Below are 18,323 nucleotides of genomic sequence, written 5' to 3'. Positions count from 1 at the left end.
GTGTGAGGGGAGCTGAATGCTAATGAACATACAGTAGGCTTCTTTTGAGCCAAAGGTAGAATAGTAGTCAAAAATCCTCACCTCAAGGTTTTCAGGCTACAGGAAACCTCAGTAATGCAAAAGGCATGATTGGTGCAGCTGTCGAGCTGCCTCAGGATGGCTGCTCCACAGGGATGCAGAAGCCAGCTGAGGAGCTGGTGCCCACTACACTGACAGCAGACTCATCCGGCCTAGGGTCACGGCCCACTACGCAGGGCTGACTGTAATAGTCTCCCCTTCCAGAGCTGGCTAGGGGCCAAGAACCCTCTCTCCTCATCTTGGACCAGGACTGCCTATGGAGAGGCTTCCATCTCGCCTCCCAGTCTGACTGCCTCTGGTAAAGGAGGCCAGCCCTATTTTCTCCTTCCTTCCCCCCCTGCAGCGAGCCCAGTGCCTCACCCCCAGCTCCGGAGTGTCCATTCTGGATCTTCCCCTTCTGTGACAGACTCACAAAGCTCTTGATGCAAATGGTTTTATTTTGCCACTTAAACTATGGTTTCCTTGTGCTGGCCTGAAGGGGCAGGGGTGTGGGACAAGCTGCTGGACCACGGGTTACGGTAGTAGTAGGAGGGTCGGTAGCAGGAGTGGTGAGATGCTGAGTCTGAGTGCCTGTCCTTGACTCCCAGGGGAATATCATGCAGCCCAGGTATAGTGTTAAACTGAGAAGGGCTGAGGCAGGAACGGTCACTGTTTCTCCTCAATCTGGTGAGGAATGGGTCCCATATAACAGCTCAGTGGAAGCCTCCGGGCCTGTTCTGACTCGAGCAGGCCGGTGCCAGCAGTGGGGCTGTCTGCCTCAGCTCTCTTCCTTCTTCGCTTCCCCAGACCTTTTGGCAAAAGTCCCTATGAATCCTGGGGAAGATAGAGCTGTTCCCAGCCCTTTCCCCGGATCAGTGTCTGATCTGATGAAGGTAGCTTGGGGGACCTGGCTTCCTCCAGTTCCGGCGGATCCTGGCATTGGTCCTCCTGGAGTTCAGATACTGCCCGCTGGAAGCCATCTCCATGGCAGTGCTCTGTGGGTCGGCCGGTGGAGTGCGGGGCTCTGTGATTCTGCAGGGAACAAGTGTGTTTTAAGCCAACATCAATAGGAAGGACAGTACAGGGACTGAAGAGATTTTGGTCATGGTGAACTATTAAAACACATTGTTCAGGGGGACTTCCCTGGTGGTCCAGTAGCTAAGACTCCACACTCCCAATGCAGGGGGTCTGGGTTCGATCCCTGGTCGGGGAACTAGATCCCACATGCCGCAACTAAAGGTCCCACATGCCGCAACTAAAAGATCCCACATGCTGCAACTAAGACCTGACGTAGCCAAATAAATATTAAAAAACAAAACAAACATTGTTCAGGGCCAAATGAGACCAGGGCCCTGGTCTTATCTCTGGCCAAAGAGCTGCATGACAAGGCAAAGCTTTCAGACTGCTCTTCTGTAAAGAGAGTGGGGCTAGATCAGGGGGTGAGACACTCAGCATTTCTGCGTCTTCCTCATCCTGTACTCATGGCAGACATCATTAATCTGTCCTGATACAAGACCAGAGGGCAAGTATCCATCTCAAGATGATTTCAGTAGGGATTACTAATCAATTGGAACTAATATGAGCAATGAAGCTGATTTGCTGCCCCTGGACCTGATGATCTCAGAAGGCCTGCTCGGATCCGATATTCTGAGTGTGGGCCCAGCGTGTAACCCACAGTGATTGGTTAGGCCATGTGGTTCAACTCCATCTCTTGGGGCTTGCTGTTCCTGAGCTGGCAGTGACCTAATAAGCAAAGAGGTGGAGGACTAGGGAAAGTTTAAGGTAAAGTTTCTCAACCGTTTTTAACCCTTGATGTCTCTACAGTACTCTCTTATGCTATTTTCTTAGTAATCCCACAGCCAAGGTTTTCACCAGGCTTACTTTTGAATGTTACCTGTTCAGCAATAGGTAAACAGGATTGTTTTTTCTTCCAGACCATAGTCCCTCGCACCTGGTGGAGAATCACTGCGAAATGAGGTGGCACTGAGAGGACCCAGGCACCCGTTCCCATGGGAGTAGGGTTAGGGTCAGAGATGATTCCAGTAGTAAGAGCAACCTCTAAGTGTCAACCACGTGGTAAGTAAGCGCTGTGTAGACCTCACAACAACCCCAGTGGTAGGTACGTAGAGGTGAGGCCAGGTTAGCAGCTCCAGGCCCCAGAGCCAGGAAAGGGTACAGTGGGCGTGTTAGTGCTCTCCTCCCCGCGGCCCTCCAGCCCCAGGGGCCTACCTGAGCCGGCTGCAGTGGTGTAGCGAGGGGCCCAGGGGCTTCTGCCGAGGGGGCCTCTTCCTGCACAGCCTCTTCAAGGCCTCCGCCACACGGTGGTCCCCTGCACACTCCCAGACGACCTGTGCTCGTTCCTCGGCCAGCTGGTCCCCGCTGCGGTGAAACAGGCCCTGGATCTGCAGCAGCTCAGCGTCCTGGAAGATGTTGGCTGAGGCCTGCTTGCGGCCCCGGGCTTCCGTCGGGGCCTGCCCAGGGGGCGGCTCGCTCACCACAGAGGCGGGGGTACCCATCCTGGGTGCCGAGGAAGGAACAGGGAGGGACGTCAGCAGCTCAGCGGGCCCTTCCCAAGCCCTGGGGTCCTGACTAACGCAAGGGCTTCTGGTGTTTCTATCCTCCAGGAGCCGAAGTGGAGGAAGTCTTGACTTAAAATCACTCTAATTTCCCACAGCACCTTGGGGAAATAATAATGATGATGACAGTCAAACTTTAAAGTGCTTATGTGCCTGACGTATGTATTAACTTAAGGGTCACAGAAGGTGAGGATTGTTTATCTCCACTTTACAGATGAAGAAACGCACCCCAGATGTTAAGTGACTTTCTTGCAGGCACAAAGCCATGTGTAAGTGCAGAGCCAGAAGTAGAACCCAAGTCTGTCTGGCTGTGGAGTCCACGCAGACCCCGGGTCCTAGTGATAATGCCTGTAGCAGCGGCAGCTGAAACGTGTTAAGCACTTACGTATCATGCTTCACTGTAAGAGCTGTATTCACATGACATCGTTGAAATGTGAACACAACAGCCCTATGAGGAAGGTACTTTTTAACCTCCTCATGTCACAGATGAGGAAACTGAAGAACAATCCAGAATACTCTGATGCTGAGACCTAAGCTTTGTGGCACAGAAGTAAGAGAGGGGCTGTGGACTTGGGCACCCCAGGTGGGAATCCGGCTTCTGGCCGCCTGCACCACTTACTGGCTGGGTGACCCTCCACACCTCATCTGCTTCCTGTGTAACTTAGCCATACTAGTACCTACTTCGCAGAGCTCCTGTGAGGACTGAGTGAAGACACATAAAGCATTAAGACCACTCATTTGCTTTTCCATCTACAACATTGAGAAGGGTCATCTCATTTTCTATTTTCAAGACCCTGGGGATGAACCTAGTCCATATAATTTAGTAAACACAGTATGAAATAGACCAATCATATCTAACCACAGCCCAGAGCACCACAGAGGCAAAGGTAGGGGCAGAAGAAGGGGTTACAGGGTTAGAATATCCTATCAGGGCAGAGGCAGAAATCAATACTAAGTTCAATAAAAGTTAGGCTCTGGTCAATGCCCCTGCCTCCTCACATGCAAGAAATGAAAATCGAATTACTTCAGTTCTAGATAGTTGTTTTTCAATGATAAAGGGATAAGAGGCTCACCCACCTTATCCTTATCTTCACTACAGCCTGAAAAAGCTATGGCATTGGAAAATAGACTGGAGACCAGGAGACCAAGGACTTTGGCATTACACAGAATTGAGTTTGAATCCCAGCTCTGCCACCTTCCTGGCTGTGACCTTAGGCAAGTTACTCAACCTTTCTGAGCCTGTTTGCTTAACTGTAAAATGGGGCTAATAATCAATTCTCAGGATTACTGTGAGGATTAAATGGGTCTAGTGTGGTATCAGGTCCCCAATGGGAGCTAAATAAATGCAAATGCCCCCCTTCTTGGCCTCCTTGACTTTTTTACTTGGGTCAGGGGTGTAATGTAGACCCTCCTTTTCCTCTGAGCAGCCTGGCCTGAGCCAGCTGAAGGCCTGCCTGTGCTCCCTTCACCCTTCACAGTCCTGGGCCTAACAAGGAAGGCCTGGTTGCTAAGTCAGACCTCATTCCACAGCCAGCTATAGAGATACCTATCAAACAGCAACTGGCTTACAAAGGGGGAAATCAAATTTAAAATATATTTAAATTAAAAATGTACATGCTCACTGTAAAAAGTGCAAAAGAACAGGATCAGGGACTTCCCTGGTGGCGCAGTGGCTAAGCTTGCCAATGCAAAGGACACGTGTTCAAGCCCTGGTCCGGGAAGATCCCACATGCCGCGGAGCAACTAAGCCTGTGAACCACAACTACTGAAGCCCACGTGCCTAGAGCCTGTGTTGCACAACAAGAGAAGCCACCGCAATGAGAAGCCCGCACACCGCAACAAAGAGCAGCCCCGGCTCTCTGCAACTAGAGAAAGCCCACGTGCAGCAACAAAGACCCAGCACAGCCAAAAAATAAATAAATAAAATAAATTTATTTTTTAAAAAAAAACAGAATCATATAAATAAGAGCATCAGCAGTTTCCTATCCATCCTCAGCCCACCTGCCGAAGTAACCCTTAGTCTCACCTGCTTTTTTTTTTTTTTTTTTTTTGCGGTACGTGGGCCTCTCACTGCTGCAGCCTCTCCCGTTGCGGAGCACAGGCTCCGGACGCACAGGCTTAGCGGCCATGGCTCACGGGCCCAGCCGCTCCGCGGCATGTGGGATCCTCCCAGACCAGGCCACGAACCCGTGTCCCCTGCATCAGCAGGCGGACTCTCAACCACTGCGCCACCAGGGAAGCCCTCACCTGCTTTTTATGCTCTTGAGAATTTGAGCCATCTCTCCTTCTCATTCAGACTCCTCAGATATGACTGTCCCCCTCCTTGCCCTGGCCATCCCTCCTCATCCCAGTAGCCATCCTCCTTCCAGTAATTTCCACACTCACCCTGTTCCAGTTTCTAGGCCTTCTATCATAAGAATCCCACTCTCTTGAAAAGATTTAATAACTAAAATAAACCTTCAGAAGACTGTCAGATAAATTAACTTCATAAAAACTGTGCTTTTTGGGGGACTTCCCTGGTGGTCCAGCAGTTAAGACTCTGTGCGTCCACTGCAGGGGCCGCGGGTTCGATCCCTGGTCAGGGAACTAAGATCTCGCATGCTGCGTGGCGTGGCCAAAAAAAAAAAAGTTTAAAAAACAATGTACTTGTTATCTGGAAAATGGGAATTTTAAAATCTGCCTCGGCCACAGCAGTGAGAGGCCCGCATACCGCAAAAAAAAAAAAAAAAATCTGCCTCTCCATAGGCACAATTATGAGAATCCAGTTAAGACCTAATATGCGTGGTAATTAAACCCCCAGTGCTGGATGATATAAATATACTGTGACCAGACAACAACAGTCACCAAGTAACACTTTCAGGCTGATAAAGAGAAATTAGAGCTAACTATGGGGTGTTTATTCTGAATCAGCGACATGCGTGATATCATTTCATCCTCAAAACAGTTCTTAGGAATCAGGCACTGTTATCCTCATTGCCATTCAAAGGGGACTAAAGAGTAGCTGAAATACATATCTTTGGCTCAGCAGAGGCCAGAACCTCATTTTAATGACTGCAGCCCGAGCTTTTAAACCACCAAGTTGCCCTCACAGCCAGGCAGCTCAAAGCACAGTTCCTCCCATCATTTCTGTGAGGACTGTTTCACTATTCTTATCTAATTCACAAAGAGGGTAAACTTGCCAGTGGAAAGGGAAGAACAGTGAATGTCCCACATACCAGGCAGGAGTGGGGTTGTGGAATTTATTTTAATCTTCACTAGCACCAGAGCTCTTTACCAGGTGACAGGCTGCCCCAGCCTTGAAGCCATGAACCTGTGGCACTCTGAAGAGGAAGATCCCCAGCCTCCACAAAAGAAATCTGGAACTGCAACCCAGCCCAGTGCACAGAGCACTGGCTTATGAGTCAGAGGACTAGGTTCGAGCCCTAGTTCTGCCACTCACAGGCTGAAAGGCCTCAGGCACTTCACATGGCCTCTGTGGGCCTGTTTCCCTCTTACATCTCAAAGGACAGGTTGATGCTTGTGGTCTCCAAGGATGTGTGCTGGTGTTGAGTCAATGATTCCATGACAAGGCTAGGTCCGTAGGGAAGCAGAGATGGGTTTGCTTGTCTGCCAGGGCCCAGGAGCAACATGTGTGGACAGGTCTGGCTCATTAAGTGCCAGGGAACTTCCCCACCAGTAGCTTCCCTTTTCTGCCCTCCTCAGTCTTTCTTGGAGGCCAGACCCTGCTGTGCTGCTGTGGGCTGTGGGGTTAGGGTCTGGTAGAAGACAGGGAACTCACTGCTCTAAAGCATTCTAGTGACCTAGGCTGGCTATGGCCAAGCCTGGAGCAGACGAGCAGACTGATCTTGGTGGTGGGAGAAGGGGTGACAGTTCTCCTCTTAAGACTCAGGCAATCTCACCCTCCCTTCAGAGAGAATGGCAATGGGATCAAGTAGCAGCGTCTGCCTTAGGGAGGATGTGGCTCGGAGCCTGACATCCCAGATGGTCCAGCCACCTCTGCCAGGGCTGCAAGGCCCTGCAAGGCCCTGCCTCCTGCCTCTAGCCTCCAGCGGCCAGTTATAGAGTTACAGTGAGTTACAAACACACCAACAAGGAACCATCTGGGAGAGTCTGAGCCTTCAGCCTCAACCACAGCCTCCATGAATCTCGAGAGGCCTTGGCACCTCCAGATTTTGAGGCCCCTCACTCCTGGCTCTGCCTCCCACTCTGGGATTCAGACAGCAGAGTGAGGCTGGGAATAAACATCAGTGGATTTCACATAGGACTATCTGTTAAACTTTGAGAAAACTGAATCAGAACACTTTTATTATCAGAAAAAAATTTCCTGTCTTATTCAATGTGTTACTTTCCCACGAATTTCCTGGACAAGACCTGAATCCAGGGAAGTCAGTGTGTACTTGAACAAATGGCAGTTTTTTAAACTGGAAAGTGAAACCACGGATCTATTAAAAGATTATAAATGGATCTTTCATTTCAGAGCTGACATAAAAAATAGGTATGGGTCTGTGAGCAAATGCGTAAAGACTAATTGTGAAATACTTCAATTTGATCCAAACTAGCTTAGAAACGAACTCCCAAAGTAAATATCAAATGTTGAAAATGAAGTTCAACTTGTTTTGAAACAGGCAATAAATGAACTGCAGGGCTCTTACAAAGAAATATATTTAAAAGGTGACTCACCATGCACTGAATTTGCAGTACATAAATATGGTGCCCAGCTGAACGTTCTCTGTAACGTATGAAGTTCAGTTCAGACAGCCATTCTCTCTGTAGTCTCAGGGAGGTACAGGCAACTATGACAGGCACAACACACTTGTATGACCTGGGAGGCAACTGGGCCCTCACTCACCCACTTCAGATAATGCTGGTGATGGTAATAATCTGTAATCAGAGGCCAAGGGCCTCTTTAGAAAAAGAACTGGAGGCTCTGGCCCAAGGCCCAAATCAACACCTGTGGTCTTGGCCTGCTTCCCTGCACCGACATGCCACTGGACAGCAGCCAAAATCAGTGGCTCCTTCAAGCAGGAGGCTCAGTCCAAATGGCCTTGTGGGCCTAGCTCAGCCAGGAGAGAACTGGACACAGGCTGGTCTCCAATTCTGTGTCCCAGGAGGTAAAGAAAGGAAATGGACCCTTCCCCCAGATCAAGTCTCAGATATGATCTGGAAGTAAACTCCTGCTAGATCTAGGAATAACTCTTTTCAAGAGTTCAAGAACCCTGAATTCTGGCTCTGCCTCTGATAACTGGGTACCTTGGCAGGCCTCGGTTTTCCCCTGCCTCAATTTGCACATCATCAAAATGGTGAGAATAAATAACCCTCAGGGGATAGGGAGATAAAATATGCCAAAGCATCTATGCCAGTACATTACATCGTGAATGAATGATGCAGGGGAGAGGCTGTTTAACCACCAGGGACTATAGAATCGTTGCCATTTTCATCCTCACTACTGTCATGAAACTCCCTCAAAAGGGACCTTCACTCTTGGGAGAAGAGAGTAAAGGGAGATGGATTCATCTGTGGACTTTTAAATCATCGCTGCTGTTGAGGCATCTTGCTCCCTGTCAAGTGCAGAACAGCACTTTCTGAGGAGTAATATCTTTAAGCCTCACAACACCCCTATGAAGACACTATTATTGTTACACCCATTTTATAGATGAGAAAGCTGTGCCCACAAAGGTTAAGTAACTTCCCAAAGTCACACAGGTGGTGGGTGACGAGGCTGGGATCGTGGGCACGCTCTCAACCACTGCTATTTTTGTTCCTGCCGGATGGCTGACGAGGTCTTCTGGGGGAGGAAGGACCCAGGAGGCTCTGAAACGGCCTATCTGCTTCTGCGGGTTTTGGAAGGCGCAGGGATCGAAAGTCAGGTCTCCCAAGCCAGCCTCTGTGCCCTCGACACTCCACCGCCCCGCGGGGAGTTAGAACGATTACTCACCACGCTGAAGGGCAGAGCCGACAGACCTCAAATCGGGATGGGGTCAGCTAAGATGCACCCACCCCAACCCCTTGCACGGCTTTCGAAAGGGCGGGCTTCCTGCCTCGACGGTGCTTACAGGGACCAGACGGCGTTCATCAACAGGACAAGACCTTGGGAGGGGGTATCCTGGTCGAGGTCACACGGCGATATCCCCAGCACGGGTCCGCCCCCGGGCTCAGACGTGGCCGCTTCGCACAACGACGGGCTCTAAGTGGGCCTGGGAATTCGGGTCCCGGCGACAACCTTGCTCTGACGGCCCGCCCACTCGCTTCCACCGCAGCTCAAGCCAGGCTGCCGAACCTACGTACCTGGCCGCCTGAGGCGGGCCACCTCGGTCACAGCCGCGGTTGCCCAGAGAAAGCGCTCCCTGGCTCGGGAACAGCCAATCCTCTGCCGAGCTTTGGTGTGAGCGCCCCGCGAGCCTTCCAAAATCGAACGCGGAGACCCCGTGAGCCAATCGGCGGCGGCAGAGGGGTGAGGGGCGTTTCCCGCCTAGACCCCTTCTTTCCCAAGGCCTCGAAATCCGAGTGCGAAGAAGCCCCAGGTCCAATCAGCGGCGGAGCAGCAGAGAGGGGCGTGTCCTCCCGGGCCCTTTCCCTCCGCCCCAGGCGGCCCTCGCTCAGCGCGCGGAGGTGCCCCCTTCATTGACGTCAGTCCTCAGGAAGAGCGCGGTTTTGCTGGCTCGGGAGCGAGGGCGGTGCCGCATTCCTGCCCTGGGGTGCGGCGACGGCTGGCCCTGCTGGTTACACGTGACGGATGCCCCCCTCCCCTGGGCCCGAGGCCTTTGCGCGCGGCGCCGAGCTCCTTGCAGCATGTGGCCCTCTGCAAATAAATAGACTTGCAGCTCCTTAAACTCAACTCCCAGACCACTTGTCTTCTGGCTGCAGCTTTGCGGTAGAGGAAGGGACAGTCAGTGCGGTGGTCAGACCTTTGGTTTCAAAGCCAGAATGTCGTGGGTTCGAATCTTGAATCAGCTGTGCAATCTCGGGCCAACCTCCTAATGAGACACTATTAAAAAGGTTTCATTCATTCCTTCGACAGTGGTCCATTAGGGACTCACCCTGTCCGAGTTCCTTGACCAGCAGCGAACTGGAGACACCTTTAATAAGCCTTGCCCTGGGGGAATTTACAGCTTAGTAAGGGAGGCAGACATTTAAAAACTGAAAACGTTTAGTTGTGATTACAATTGTGATAAACATGAAGGAACCTAAGCTCCCTTGGGGAGGTCCTAGAAGGCAGAAGTAACATTTCAGTTGAGTTGTGAAGGAGGAGTTGAAATTAATCAAATGAAGAGGAATGGGTCTGGGCAGAGAGAAAGCCACATGCTAAGGCCAGGAGGCAGCTTGACTCAGGAGGACTTGAAATGAGGCCTGGAGTAAGGTTAGCAAGGGAGAGAGAGGTGGGGAAGCAGAAGGCAGAGGCAGGTAGTGAAGAAGTTTCCATTTGGTCCTCTGAGGGGAATAGCATTGTATGTGTTTATTTAATAGATTCGTTATAGCAGTTACTATGTGCCAGTGATGCCAGTCAGCACTTTACAAATAGTAGCTCATTTCATCCTCAGGACAAATTTGTGTTTTTAGAAATTCACTTTGGCTGCAGCTTGAAACTTAGGGGGACAGGAGTGGATGCAGGGTGTCCAGTAGGCCCTTGATAAGTGCTTGTTTGCTTCGTTGGAAGATGAGTTGTTTGTGCACTGGTTCAAAAATGGTCACAAAGGGCACCTGGGAATAGGCAGCTGAGTCTCCCTGACTTCTTTTTCACTTCAAAGCTGACCTTTGTAGTCATTTGAGTTCTCTTCTGTAAAAGTTCCCAGGGGGGAAGAGTAAGAGCCAGCACACTGGGATTGTGGGTCCCTTTTGGCAAGGTGGAGGGTATGTTTGGGAGCTGTTCTTCCTCATCCCACAGTCTCTAATTCCTCTCTGTGTCCTGCACAAAAACAGTTATCAGCAAGTGCTTTATTGTAGCTTAAAGGGTTTTAACAGTGGCTTCTCTTTGCTTTCCTGAAGCCCTGTGGAAATATTGAAAAGAATGAAGAAATCAGCAATGTTCATCTCCAATAGAAAGTATTGCTGCAAAGCCTTTCATCCAACTGCTTGGCTAAGGAGAGTACTGTGCAGACAGTTAAACCAGGAATCTGGGCTTCTGAACCAGGAACTCCTTCTACTCCATTCCCCACAATAGGAAAGCCAAACTCTTGGCATATCAGTGCTTGGAGAGGCTAAGAATTCTGATGCCATGAGCTCTGCTGAGCATATCAGGGTAGGAATCGGGGACTTGTGGCTTCTGGGTCAGATGTGAGTAGGGCTGGGTAGAGAATATCTGGTGCCTCCAGACATCTTTGCAGGCATGTGACCATTGTGTGCTTACCACACAATGGAACCATTTCTATTGCTACAGCTTTGTGATTCAATATTTCTGATGAGAAGATGAGGCACTTCCGTAAGGCCATGCAAGAGTAGGGGATCTGGGATCCACTCCCCAACAGGGCCCTGTTTAGTGAAGGCCTACCCTGGGGAATGGAGCCCTGGGGTAATTCAGGCCAAGACCTGGCTTTACCAGGGATCAGATTAAGGTGAGGCAAGTGGAACACTCCTTGGGTGCAATATTTGAGAGGGCAACAAAAAACTCCATAATTAGGATAAATATTTTAATGTAATATCTTTAAAAATCAAAATAATGCAAAATATCCATGATGAACAAAGTATTGACATTTAACATAAAGACAGGCTGTTGTTTGTTTTATGACACTATCATTTTGCAATGGGAACAGTCATCTCCAATCAGCCCGCGGTTCCCAGGAAGGCCGCCATTGTGTCTCCTGCCAATTGGCTTTGTGAGTGTTGACAATATTGTGCGAACAGATTGGGCAACACAGGGCTTTATATATGGTTGTGTTTTTTTTTTTTTTTTTTTTTTTTTATGCGTTACGCGGGCCTCTCACTGTTGTGGCCTCTCCCGTTGCGGAGGACAGGCTCCGGACGCGCAGGCTCAGCGGCCATGGCTCACGGGCCCAGCCGCTCCGCGGCATGTGGGATCTTCCCAGACCGGGGCACGAACCCGTGTCCCCTGCATCGGCAGGCGGACTCTCAACCACTGCGCCACCAGGGAAGCCCTATGGTTGTGTTTTTTGATCGTAGAGATTTTATCCACTTTTTCCATTTGGTTCAAAATATGGAAGGATGTTTTGATAAGTACACATAGGGGCACACATTTTTCCTTTCGCCCTAGGTTCCAATATGGCTCAGCAAGGTGCTAGTTTTTAGGGGAGTAGAGTCTAGGAAAGGGGTTCTAGCTGTTTAACCTTAGGCAAATAACTTAACCTCCCTGCTTCTCTATTTTCTCATCTATAAAATGGGAATAATCATACCCACCTCTGAGCATTGCTGTGAGGATGAAGTAAGGTGCTATAGGCACAGTGCATAATATAAACCTTGCTACAGACACTAAAGCAGCATTCGACTCCTTCCCTATCTATGCTTCAGGAATTGTTCAAGCAGCTGGACCGTCACAAATGATCCCCCAGTGGGGCTGAGACTTGTTTCCATGGGTTTGTTATTGCTGAATGTTCTGTTCTGGGGAGAACAGAGAGAACTTCCACACTCACTTGACAAGCAACAGTGGGACTCTTGAGTCAACTCCGTTTTTCTTGATAAATGACCTGATCATTCTAAACTTTTTAAAAAGCATCCTTCTGCTTAGGACGTTACAAAAAGCAACTTACAACAACCCTCTTCTGTGAACTTACAAACTGAACAGGCTGAAAACAACAAAGTCCTACAGGCAAATGGTGCATTATAGAAACATGAAAAAAAATACACCATTCAGGGGCTTCCCTGGTGGCGCAGTGGTTAAGAATCCGCCTGCCAATGCAGAGGACACGGGTTCGAGCCCTGGTCTGGGAAGATCCCACATGCCGCAGAGCAACTAGCCCCATGAGTCACAATTACTGAGCCTGCGCGTCTGGAGCCTGTGCTCTGCAATGGGAGAGGCCACGATAGTGAGAGGCCCGCACACTGCGATGAGGAGTGGCCCCCACTTGCCGCAATTAGGGAAAGCCCTCGCAGAGAAACGAAGAGCCAACACAGCCAAAAATAAATAAATAAATAAATAATTTTTTTAAAAAGGCAAAATTCCTTTAAAAAAAAAGAAAAAGAATCCACCTGCCAATGCAGAGGACACGGGTTCGAGCCCTGGTCCGGGAAGATCACACATTGCCGCCGAACAACTAAGTGCGCCACAACTACTGAGCCTGCGCGCCACAATTACTGATTTGGGTCAAGTGCCAGCTCAGGGCTTGGGACATAAAAGGTGTTAAACCACTGTGAGTTGGGTCTATATATGCAGTATGTTTACAGTAGCCCAGAGACTGAGAACAGAATAGAATCTGACTGTGAACAGTAAGAGCTGATCGTGGGATCTCAGGGTGGGCTACACCTTCCTCCTTATTACAGGTTGCCTCCCCCTCTGGGCATATCGAATGTCATTGCACACAGTATCTATCTAGTGTCACTACTTGTTCCCTAGACAAGCTAGCCCCGTTTTTGCTCACACTGTTCCCTCTGCCTAGAACACCTGTCAGGGGCTGGGATTTACCGCATTTATAAGCTAAAAAGCTAGCCTGCTGTCGTTTCATAAATGCTGGCAGAAGACACAGGATTCCTCAGTCAGAGACAAAGGATTGGCCGCTGTTGGCACAGCGAGCAGCATTAGCACCATCGTTACACATCTTTCCCTTGTTCTCAAGTTTCTCGAGGGCACTACAGAGGGACCCGGGTGGATGTTACTACACACGCAGTGGGTTCGCGCCACAGCTCCGGGGCTCTGAGCTCGCAAAATCCACCACAGTCCCCTCCTACCTCACCACGTTTATCGTAAGCAATAAGTGAGTCTGCTCTGTGTCTGGGAGAAGATGTTCCCTCATCCCTCAAAGCTGCTGGCTGCAAAAACAACACTGAGAAATGGTTGCGGAAAGAGCTGTCATGGCCTTGCATTCTTGGCATACTCAGTGATAACATTCAGGGATGCTCAGGACCTGCCTGATGGGAGACTGCCTCCTCCAAGACACCTATCCCCCACTTCTGCTTGTCAAAACTCTATCCATCCTCAAATGACACTTCGTTTTTGAATCTTTCCTCAGCCCTCCCATCACGATACTCTTTCCCTTTTGTATTTTCCTTATAATTCTCATCCATGCCTCTTTTTTGTGTCCATTTGTGTCCACATCTGTCCCTCCCCTACCAGCAGAGTGCAAACACTTTGAGGGCAAGCATGGGTCCTCTTCATTCCTGCATTCCACACCCAGATTGTTTGCATCCAGCAGGTGCTTAGACCATACTTGTTGAGTTGGAGGTATCAAGATCTTTGTGCACGGTCATGCTTTTGCGGAGTCTGTGGACCTTCTTTTGGAATGTCTTCAGGATTCCAGAGGCCAAAAATATCTCCTCAAAGCCGCCAAGGGCGCTTCCTTATAAGGAGTAGGATTTGCCTTGTGAAGCCAAAAGTTTGTGTCCACCAGGTGGCGCCCCACCCCAACTCTCCTGATGCCTTTTTAATTATTTATTTATTTATTCTTTTTTTATTTATTTTTGGCTGCGTTGGGCTTTCGTTGCTGCACGGGCTTTCTCTACTTGCGGCAAGCGGGCGCTACCCTTTGTTGAGGTGTGTGGGCTTCTCATTGCGGTGGTTTCTTTTGCTGCAGAGCACGGGCTCTAGGCGTGCGGGCTTCAGTAGTTGTGGTGCATGGGCTCAGTAGTTGTGACTCGTGGGCTCTAGAGCGCAGGCTCAGTAGTTGTGGCGCACAGGCTTAGTTGCTCGTGGCATGTGGGATCTTCCCGGATCAGGGCTCGAACCCGTATCCCCTGTGTTGGCAGGCAGATTCTTAACCACTGTGCCACCAGGGAAGCCCCAGATGCCTTTTTAGAAGAGGCAAGGATTCTCTTGTCTGCCTCTAAATGTTTGTTGGCTTAGGTCCCCCACTTACAGAGGCAGTTTGTGTGGTTGTCATAATTCCCTGTCATCAGTGCAGCACCCAGATTCAGTGCCCAGCTGCGCATCCAAGCCCCAACCACACTCAAGACTGGCACCCTGAAGACATTGAAGATGTTGCTCAGGGCTGCTGAAGGAACAGCCCTGAAATTGGGATCGGAAGACCTAGGTCTGAGTCCCCACACTGACACTTAGTAGCTGTGTTTCTTTGGGCAAGTCATGTAACCTTTCTGGGTCCCTGTGGCAGTAGCTGAGAATTAAATATGCAAAAGTATATAAAAGCATATTGAATGTGGACCTGTAGTCAGCCACACCCAGGCTCCTATTTAAACTGTCACTCATCAGCTCTGTGAACATGGTCCACTTCCTTACCTCTCTAAGCCTTGGTTTCCCCATCAGTGAATCAGAGTTAATACCAGTTATTTTAAAGAGCTGGTATAAGGATTAGGCAGAACAATAAAGTGCTCACTTTATATAAAGTGTATAGTAAGCATTCAATTCATAATAATCACATATATATTATGTATCCCTAGCCCCTCAAATGGTGCCTAGCACTTACTAGGTGCTTAATATCTATTTGCTGAATGAAAAGATTTCACAGATGAAGAAACTGAGGTACAGACCCCCCCAGGTCCCAGCACCAGGGAGTGGTGAAGCAGTGAGAAGTAGCCAGGCAGTCTGTCTCCAGGGTTTACACCCTGAGCCTTTATGCCATGCTGTCTTACCAAAAAATGCGGGTGGTATACGCCACCATTTGTTCACTTAAAATATGCATTCAGGTACCCGTAGGTGGGGCTGAGTTGGCAGTGGGAGGCATTAGCTCCCTGAGAAGCCACGTAGTTTTTCTCCCTCAAGGGGAGCCAGAGGCCAGCTGCCTCATCCCATTACCAAGAGACGAGAAACGAGCTCTGTAGGGTAGGATAAGCTGGGGGTCTGATGCATGTACAGTCCCCAGGACAAGAGGGGTCCTCTCACTTCCACTGCTGTTCCTGCAGCCACCCAGTCTTCCACTCCACAGACATTTACTGAGTCTCTTACGTGCCAGGCACAGGAAAAGATGAATAAGACTTGATAACCAATGGTTATGATGTAGCTGACTCAACTACTACAGAGGGAACATCCAAGGGGGGCCTAGAAGAGCCAGCAATCAACAGCCTGGGAGGCTAAACCAAGGGGAGGAACATTTAAACTGGGCATTGAAGGATACGTAGGAATTTGCCAGACAAATGGGGTCTGGGAATGAAGGACATTCTGAGACTATTTGGGAACCTTAAGAGGTTTGGTGGGGTTGGCATGCTGGGTGCAAGCATGGGTAAGAAAAGGAAGTGGAAAACCAGGAAATTGTAAGTCGGTTGGGGCCAGATTGTGAAACATCCCCATAGAAGAGATAGAACCCTATTCTGTGGTCAGTAGGGGAAGCAGTGTATATACAACCAGGTCTGTGTTTTAGAAAGATGCCACAGTGCACAAAGGTTGGATCAGAAGGGGAGGGAAGAGAGACCAGCAGCAGTTACCAGTTTCGTGGTCTTAACCTCTGTAGGTTCCGTTTTTCTCCTCCACAAGATGAGGAAAATAATTGTATGTATCTCGGGGGTTCTTTGAGGCTTAAATGAGAATTCCTGCAAATCACAGTAATAGCAATAATGTAAAGCATTGTTGGGCTTTGCTGTCTCTTAGAGCTGGGTTTGTGTCCTGGTCATGCTGGGAAGCCTATTTTTAATATGCTCGATGGCAAAGAAGGTTGGAAAAAAGAGATTGGACTAATAGGACTTTGCTTTGTGGCACGGGAGGGGCAGTGCGGCCTGGAGCAGGTGATGGTCCCTTTCACTGACATGAGAACTCGGATGGCTGAGACAAAGTCTGAGCCCAGCTTTGGACAGAATAAGTTTGGGGTGGGCACTGGCAGGATATGATATTCGGATGTCCAGGTGAGAAGAGATGGCAGCTTAAGCCTGGCACTGCTCTCCTCCAGCGCCAAGGAAGGGCCGGGAGGCCTCAGTGAACTATTAGGACAGGAGGGAGAAGAAAGAAAAAGGCCCAGCCTAACACTGAGGGGACGCTCCACCTCCAGAAGACGACTCTCAGCTTCGAGGCTGGACCGGAGCCAGGGAGCCAGGGCAGGCAGGGTGAGCAGTTGTGGCAAACTCGGCCCAGTCGGACGGAGCGGAAGACCCACGGCCAGCTGGGGTGCCCTCCGCCCTGCTCCAAGGAGGAAGGAATCCGAGCTGGGAGTTTGGCGCCGACGGGAAGGGGGGCACCAGGGTGGTGGGCGAGGCCCAAAGAGAGAAGGCAGGAAGCCCGGAGCAGCGAGTGGGGGTGGAGAAGGAGGAGAGGAAGGGAAAGGGCGGGCAGGAGGGGTGGAGAGAGAGAGAAACGGAGAAAGAGAGGAGGGCTGCGGGGAGGAGAGAGGGGAGGAGAGAGGGGAGGTAGAGTGGGGAGAAGGGGAGAGGAAGAGAAGAGGACTCGGAGGGGAGCGAGGAGGCCGCGGCGGGCTCAGGGGCACGTCGCCCGGGCCACCTCCGCGAGCCACACGTCGCCATTCCGCTGCTCGGGGCGCCGCCGCCGCCGCCACCGCGCCCGGGGGCCATGCTCCCGCCGCCCCCGCGCCAGCCGCCGCCCCAGGCGCGGGCGGCCCGCGGCGCGGTGAGCCTGCAGCGGGCTTTTCTGCGCGGCCCGCTGGGCGTGCTGCGGCTGCTGCAGCTGCTGGCCGGCGCCGCCTTCTGGATCACCATCGCCACAAGCAGGTACCAGGGCCCGGTGCACTTCGCGCTCTTCGTGTCCGTGCTCTTCTGGCTGCTGACCCTGGGCCTCTACTTCCTCACGCTGCTGGGCAAGCACGAGCTGGTGCCCGTGCTGGGCTCGCGCTGGCTGGTGGTCAACGTGGCACACGACCTGCTGGCGGCCGCGCTCTACGGCGCCGCGATGGGCATCATGATCAGCCAGACGCAGAGCCACAGCTACTGCAACCTCAAGGATTACCAGATGTCCTGCGCCTACCACGCCTTCCTGGCGGCCGCCGTCTGCGGCGGCCTCTGCCTCGGCCTCTACCTGCTCTCAGCGCTCTACGGCTGCTGCCGCCACTACCAGGGCGAGCAGGAGGTGGCGTGAGGTCGCTGCGCCGCGGGGCGGGGGACCCGTCCTTCCTGCCGCCACCGCCCCGCGCCCGTGCGCCCCGGCTCCCTCCCCGCGCCTCGCCCTGCGTTCCTGCCGCCGCCCGCGCCCCGGCGCCCGGATCGCAGTTCCCGTCCGACGGCTTCGCCGCAGTCCAGAGTCCGGACAGCTGCGCCGTCTCCTGGGACCAGGGCAGAGCCGCATCCGAGGGGCGGACGCACTCTTTCAGTCGGGCCGCCCCGAGGCGAAGCCTCGCGGTTCCTCATCCCCTTCCCGGCCGAGAGCGAGACGTGGACAGGCGCCGCGTAGATCCGGGGGAGGCTCCCAAATTGGAACCAGTCTACTGGCGGCGCCACTGCCCCCTCCCTCTCGCTCAGCGTTCGGAAGAGCACCCCCTTGCCCTGGCCCCTCTTCCAGCCCCGAGTGCTGAAAAAGGCAGGCATGACGCCGCGGGCGGAGCTGGGGACGGGCCTCCACTGGTCCTGGGATGAGCGACGGGTGTGGTTTTAGTTTGGGATTGTGCGGGCATCCTGCGCATTCCTTCCGGGCCATCCCTCGGTGCTTTGATGTCTTGCGCTGGGGCCCATCTGCAAAGGTGAGGATGGATAAGGGGGCTG

General features: G+C 51.5%; 2 protein-coding genes across 2 annotated transcripts; one reads left to right on the top strand and one right to left on the bottom strand.

Moving 5' to 3' along the window:
- Positions 1-929: 929 nt before the first annotated feature.
- Positions 930-2,573, bottom strand: AVPI1 (arginine vasopressin induced 1). Its single transcript, XM_065894843.1, has 2 exons — positions 2,287-2,573; positions 930-1,089 (listed from the first exon to the last, which is right to left on the bottom strand). The coding sequence occupies exons 1-2, from the start codon at positions 2,571-2,573 to the stop codon at positions 930-932; spliced, it is 447 nt and encodes a 148-aa protein (XP_065750915.1).
- Positions 2,574-17,181: 14,608 nt separating this feature from the next.
- On the top strand, positions 17,182-17,703 carry MARVELD1 (MARVEL domain containing 1). The gene has a single exon (XM_065894902.1). The coding sequence runs from the start codon at positions 17,182-17,184 to the stop codon at positions 17,701-17,703; it is 522 nt and encodes a 173-aa protein (XP_065750974.1).
- Positions 17,704-18,323: the final 620 nt, after the last annotated feature.

Source organism: Phocoena phocoena, chromosome 16, assembly GCF_963924675.1.
Source record: "Phocoena phocoena chromosome 16, mPhoPho1.1, whole genome shotgun sequence".
Taxonomy (NCBI): Eukaryota; Metazoa; Chordata; class Mammalia; order Artiodactyla; family Phocoenidae; genus Phocoena; species Phocoena phocoena.
This window is presented reverse-complemented; position numbering and strand designations above follow the sequence as displayed.

Bases quoted from the DNA above. Each gene is read 5' to 3' on its own strand.
- AVPI1 (XM_065894843.1), bottom strand. From the start codon at position 2,573: ATGGGTACCCCCGCCTCTGTGGTGAGCGAGCCGCCCCCTGGGCAGGCC. The intron at 1,090-2,286 runs GTAGGCCCCTGG...TGTTCCCTGCAG, and splicing joins CACCACTGCAGCCGGCTCAG to AATCACAGAGCCCCGCACTC.
- MARVELD1 (XM_065894902.1), top strand. From the start codon at position 17,182: ATGCTCCCGCCGCCCCCGCGCCAGCCGCCGCCCCAGGCGCGGGCGGCC.